At 41.5% G+C, this 6799-nt stretch overlaps 1 protein-coding gene across 1 annotated transcript in view; it reads left to right on the top strand.

Annotated features, from left to right (window-relative positions):
• The first annotated feature begins 1317 nt into the window (after positions 1-1317).
• Rapgef5 (Rap guanine nucleotide exchange factor 5) overlaps positions 1318-6799 on the top strand; it is a 267972-nt gene continuing 262490 nt past the window's right edge. The window contains exons 1-2 of the mRNA XM_063234130.1: positions 1318-1381; positions 3923-4170. Of these exons, the coding sequence (XP_063090200.1) occupies positions 4156-4170 (15 nt within the window). The 5' untranslated portion in view covers positions 1318-1381; positions 3923-4155. The remainder of the gene's footprint in view (positions 1382-3922; positions 4171-6799) is intronic.

Here is a 6799-nt window from a genome sequence, read left to right as displayed (position 1 = left end):
AAAGCAATGCTGAGATTCCATCTCACCCCAGAAACAATGACAATTATCAAAAAATCAACCAATAACAATTGCTGTGGGGTTGTGGGAAAAAAGGAACCCTTCTCCACTGCTGATGAGAGTATAGACTGGTGCAAATCCTGTGAAAATCAATGTGAGAATTTCTCACAAAAAAACTAGAACTACAGGTTCCATTTGACCCAGCTATTTCCAAAAGAATAGGATACAAAGACAATGCTCAAAAATCAGTAACATCCCTGTACATGAATAACAAACTCTCAAAAAGAAGTATCTTCTTTATCTTCCCAAAAAGAATTAAAAGTACCATACCACAGTGATATATGGGTAGCCTTCTTATAGCAGCATATTTTTTGATAGCTAAGTCTTAGGAACAGCTCAACTGCCCATCAACTAGTAAATGAATAAAGAATGTGTCATTTTTTATATAGTGGAATACTACTCAGCCATAAAGAAGGATACACTTGAGACATTTCTAGGTAAATCGGTGCACCTTGAGACCGTACTCTTAAGTGAAATAAATCAGGCTCACATGTGTAAACACTGCATTGTTTCTCTTGGGTGAGAAACAAAAAGTGTAAAAAAGGACCAAAATGTATAATAGAAGTTGGAAAGTAGACGTTGTGAAGAAAATATTCAAATGAGGGAGACAAGGGAGAGAGGAAGGGGAAAAGAAGAAAGAATCAAGGAAAAAAAGAGAATAGAAAGAAAAAATGGAAACAAAGCTTTTGTAAATAAAGAGAGGAAGAGGGGTTGAAGGGAAGGAATGGGAATAAGGAAAAATAATAAAGATACATTATGTACAGGTACAAATTCCCTATGATGAGTGTTATCATTATGTGTATCTAAAATGTACCAATAAAATAAAAAAATTGTCTCATCCATAGTATCATGCCGCCAAACCCATCAGTTCTCATGAAATGAACCGCCTCATGCTATGTCTGCTGGTAAAAACAGCCTCATAACACATTTTTCTTATCATTTTACCTGTCCCTGCAGATCTGTGCATGAGGCTGCTCTTCTGCTCCCAAATGAAAAGTGAGACAGTACCACGACTATTCTGGTCACTGTTAGACCACAGACAGCAAAAATCTTCCAATTCTTTGCCATAAGCAGATCCATTCGGAGATGGAGTCCCTCCAATCTCTTTGCTCCAGAGTTGATATTGCCTTTACTTCTTTTATTTTTGGTACTAGGGATCAAACTCATGATCTTGCGCTTGCCAGGCAGGCACTTAAGCCATTGAGCTAAATCCCCAGACCCTGCCTTTCCTTCTGTACCTAATAGACCTCTTCTTTTTAGGCTACCTTCTGAATCACATTCTCTGGGATTTTACGGCTGAAGCAGACAGAAGGTTGCCAGATAGGTAAGTCCAGATACGACAGCCCTTTTCCTAGGACAGCATCCTGCTTCTCCAGCCAGTGCTTTCCCAGGTTTACCCTGAGACCCCCGGGGGGCCTTTCTGAATGCACTCTCGCTGACTTAGCCCTCTCCTTTGGCTGGTCTCTCAGCTTTCCCCCCTCAGTGTCTGCCGAAAGCCTTACACCCCACCTAACCTCGGAGTCTCTAGTCGAACCTCCAAGGGCAGGCACTAGTAGCTGACCGTCCTACCATAGTTTCTGTACCTGACCTTCAGGGCTCACATACCCTTCACCTGTCCATCAAAAGTGGCTTCTTAAATGCAGTCCACCCTGCTGCCACAGGCCACATCAGCCTCTTTGGATGTAATCAGGTGGCAGTTCTGGGGCCCTGTGGGGAATACATGCTAAATTTTCTGAGTCGGGACTGGAAGCCAGGAGCAGGGGTTAGCTCTCCCTAGAGAAACAATGTTTAAAAATCCTTTCCTGACTCTTTGTCCTCTTCGGTATGAGGGCTGAGAATCATCTAGCTGATGTCCAACTACTTGTTTGAAGTATCTGTATGATTGTCCATCTTACATTAACACCTAGCAAAATTTTTAATATCTTGGTGTCCTGTTGAAAGTTCCAATTTGATACCTGATTCCAGGGTATGGCTTGCTACTCTATCCATAGCTGATGAACAGAAGTTCTGACCACAGGCCAGAAAATTTATTGGTTAACCAAAGTCCTATGATCTGGTTGTTCCAGTTCGAATAAGCAAGAATGAAAAAGTTTGAATGAGCAAATCTGAACAAAATTATGAAATACGGTTTTCAAAATCATAGAATATAATTATATTCCAACTTGTAGTAGGAATCCAAGCCAAGTAGTCTCAATGCAGACAGAATTGGTAGTCTTGCTAAGGAAATCAAGCCAGAGAACCATGCTAGTGGAACAAATGGAGACACACAATGTAGATCAAATCACAGGTGCACAAGAGGAGGTTTTGCAGCACCCAGCAGAAGGGGAGGTCTCCTCAGTTCCTGGCTGGCACAGGTAATGTTCCTGTGGCTGTGCTGGGATTGGCTCCTGGCCTTCTGCCATCCATGAGTTTGCTTAGCGCCTCTCCCCACCCCATGCTCTTCATTTGGGTCAACACAAGCAGGCTTCTGTTTCTTGCAACCCAAACTAGCTAACCGGAACAGGAGGTAACAGAAAGCGTAAGTGTCTTGGGTTACAGAATCCAGAGCTCTTCCCCTGAGGGTTCCTTCCCTGCACAGGCATGGACGACGCTGCAGCAGGTTAGTGGCTCTGCACTGTGGGCCAAGTGGAAAACACACACTGTCTGCCAGTTTGTCAAATCAGGCGTGTGTTACTCTTTGTGGCTTCAGTGTCACCCGCCTGGAGCGAGGAAACGATATTGGATCACAGGAAATCCCAAGTATACTTTTTGTTGTGACTTTACAGGTTTGGCAAAAACTTTATAGTGTTAGGCAGACAAGCAGCAATTTGCTGACAAGGGCATGCGTGGCGCTCAGCTCTGGCTGCCTTGCAAGCTTTTAAAACGATCACTGGTGGGACCCACCCAAGCCAATTAAATCAGAAACTGAAGGTGAAGCCCATACTGGGTACTTTTGCAGATCTCCCCACGATGTTTTAAGGTGCCAGCCAGGTTGAGTCACTGTTCCAGGGGACAGGTAGGAGTGCTGGATAATGGAAACTTGGATTTACTAAATCCTCTGTGAATATCTGCTGTGTGGCAGGCAATTTACCTAACAGCAGCTGTGGTTTACTGAGTGCTTACTGCATTTATTTGCTGCCATAGCAAAGTACTATGAACTAGGAGGCTTAAATAATGAAAATTTAATTTCTCACAGTTCTGGAACCTGGAAATCTGAGATCATGGGGTTGATCTCAGGGTTACTTTTTCCTGAGGCCTCTTTCCTTGGCTTGTAGAAGGTCACTTCCCACTGGGTCTTCACATGGTCTTTGATCTGTGTGTGTCTATGTCTAAACTCTTCTTATAACACTGGACAGATAGGGTTGAGACCCACTCATGTGACTTTATGTATTGCTCATCCTCTCTTTACAGGCCTGTCTTCAAATAGTAACCTTCAGTAGGGGTAAGGACTTCAACATATGGATCTGAGAGGGAGGCATGCATTTTGGCCTATAATCTTATGGTGTAAATGGCACTGTTGAAACAGTTTTTATATCCATTATCTAACATTTGTAGCAGTCCTCTGAGAAATTGTCTCCAACTTACAAATAAGGAAACTGAGGCACAGAGACGTCACAACCCTAACAGATAACACAGTTGAGTTTCAAATTGAGGCAGTAAGACTCATACACTTTACTACTGCATCTTTACTGCTTACAAACCCTAGCCATAGGGGCTAGGGATTTAGCTTAGCAGTGTAAGCACCTGCTTGGCGAGCACAAGGTTGTGAATTCAATCTCCAGTACCAAAAAACAAAACAAAAACAAACCCTAGCCATGAGTGTGGGTATAGTGAGTGGAGGAAATAACCTGGAAATCCCTTACCATAAGAAGATTATTTCTTGCAGGCTGTGGGGAGGAGAAAAAGAAGCCAGCCACTTCCTGTGAGTCTAAAGCCATGCATGGGCCATGCGGAGAAGAACCAGATGCCAGCCCCTTCCTGTGAGTCGGTGCCATTTGTGGGCCATGGGAAGAGAACAAGAAGCGAGCCTAGCCCCTTCCAGCACACAGGCTGCGAGACAAGAAGAGCCAAGGTTACCCACTTTAAGCAACTGGCTGACCTGGAGAAACACAGGCTGAGATGAGAGCTATTGAGGTAAAATACAATGGAATGTTTGTAGTGATTAGTGTTTCATTGACTTTGTAGGCCTAAAACCAGTAGTCTGATCATTTACTTAGAGGATAACAATGTGCAATATAGCATCTATGGGGGATCTCCTTCTGAAGGTAGTAGCCATTTTTAATTTCCTATTATCTTGTTTTAAAGTCCTACATTATTTTCATTGTTTGGTTTGGTTTTATCCCATTTTTTTCTTGTTTGATTTTATTATATCTGATGGTATGGGCAGCTATTTCAAAGATAACAAGATATATTATGGTAGCCATTTTGGATTTACTATTATCTTGTTTTGAAGTCCTGTATTGTGCTCATTGTTTTGTTTTTACTGGTCCTATTCTGTTCTGTTTTTACTATGTCTGATAGTATGGGCAGCTATGTTGAAGACAACAAAAGGCATTATGGTAGCCATTGTTGATTTCCTATTATCTTGTTTTGAAATCCTATTTCACTTACACTGTTTTGCTTTGGTGGGCTTTATTCTGTTTTATTTGCTTGGTTTTATTTTACTTAAAATAAAAATGAAGGTTATTACTTTACATTTTCTATTCAATAAGGGTCCATGAAGAAATGACAGTGGGGTGGGGTGATAAATGCTTAACTCCACCAATTCATGCAGGAATCTAACCTGAAAGAGGTTTCACTGTCTTGCAAAGTGCATCATCTTAAAAAAATGCAGCTTTTACAGTCCCTGGGTCCAGGGAAGAGAGACAGATAATCAATCACTCAGGAATTTTCCATTGCTTCTGTCAGAAGTGACTAAAACTTGTCATTTGGGTTCATCCTTGGCTAGAACTAGTCCCTTGACCCTGCCTAGCTATGAATGTTTGGGAAACGTAGGGAACCAACAGAATACCTGTAACAATCATTCCTTTGCTATAATTCATGAAGTGAATATTATTCCTGGTTCAAGAAGCAATCTCAGATAGATTAAGAAATTCCCCCAGAGCCATAAAATTTGGAGTTGGGCCTCACATTCAGGTGACTTCGCTAAATTTAATTCTTATTCTCTGTGCATCTCATCAGTGACTATAAACCCCTGCAAAGGGAGCATACTTAGTACTTACTTACCTTCAAGGGCATCTAGTGAGTGCTAAACATCAACACCAACCATGAAGTGACACTAGAAATCTCTAGGTTGTAAATACAGATAATTGTGCTATTTTTATGAGGTGGATTCATTAAATCATGGTGTGAAGTATCTAATGTCACCCTGGGAATAGAAAGAGTCACACTTGGTGTCTAAAAATAAACAACTAATTCATTGTGGATTGCTAATAGTGTAGTTTCCAAAAAAGCAGCCACCAAGTATCGTAACTCATGTGCATGTAAAAGACTGCATTTACACTGTTAAAGGCAGCTTTTTGCAGGTTTTGGAACTCTGCCATCCCAGATTGCTCCAGGTATAGAGTTGACAGGTTGGAGGAAATTCACTGTATTTTTTTTCTCTGCTTTCTCTGTGATTAGTGATCACTGTGTTTTTGTTTATTAACCCACAGCAAAGACAGGAGTGAGAACTCATTAAACTGAAAACGCCACAGTTGTGACTGAAACTTGATGTACAATGTATCAACTTAGTCGATTGTTTTGCAACCATTTTTCTCTTTTTAATTGTATCTTAAGATATTAAGCATAGGCTCTAAACGACCATTGCTATGATTCAAATGTTCATGTTCCCCCAGATTTATATATTAAAGATGAACCATCACTGTGAAGATATTAGGAGGTGGGCCCTTTGGAAAATGGTTAGAGCATGAAGTCACCACCCTCAAAAGTGCAACTATTGCCTGTTGTGGTTTACATCTGATGCCCCCAAAGCCTCATGTACTCATAGGTGCAGCTTTCCCATCTGCCAAGCTGTAGCTTTACTGAATGAAGCAGTCCTGCAGTGGGTGGAGTTGCCAGAGCTAAAGGCCTGGAGGGGATGAGCTAGGGTGCCAGGTCTGTAAGAGCCAATGAAACCTGAGCAGACAGTGGGTTTGGTTTAGAGGAGCTGTGCCACTAGCTGCCATAACTACTGTCCCATTAGCAGCCCTGTAACCACTGGCATTAGCTCAGAGTCACTGTATGTTCTCTGTAAAGAACTTCAGAGAGCTCCTGGTGGTCATGTGGATCCAAAGGTCAATGCCAAGCCCATCTGGCTGTAAATTCTAACATCCTGAAATACAACTGTGATCTAGCAAAATGCCGGGTGACCCCTAAGGGACATGATTAATGAATATGCTACAAAAACACAGATGGGAAAACTCAATAGAATTTGACTTCATGTAAATCTTTTATGGTTCCTGGCTAGCCTGTTTGGGCAGCTAACTGGAGCTTAGTTGAAGTAAACCCATCTGTAGGCCCCAAAATGATTGCATTCCTCCAGTTTTTGTGACGCTGTCCCACATGTCCCTGTCTCCCTTTCTTGCTACCTACCCCAGCAGTGCAATTGGTTAGGTTTGGTTAAGACTGATCTTATAATTTTGGAGTATGTGAATAATGACTATTTTTACAGATTTTTCTTTAAAGAAATATCTGTGGTATATTATAGAGCGTGGAAAAGTTTTTCTTAAAAGTCAGATAGTAAATATTTTAACTTTTGTTAACCATAAAGTTATCTGTTGCA

This window comes from Cavia porcellus, unplaced genomic scaffold (assembly GCF_034190915.1).
Source record: "Cavia porcellus strain 051 isolate PalLab524CR breed Dunkin Hartley unplaced genomic scaffold, mCavPor4.1 scaffold_2, whole genome shotgun sequence".
Taxonomy (NCBI): Eukaryota; Metazoa; Chordata; class Mammalia; order Rodentia; family Caviidae; genus Cavia; species Cavia porcellus.
The sequence above is the reverse complement of the archived record's forward strand: the minus strand, read 5'-3'. Positions and strand labels throughout refer to the sequence as shown.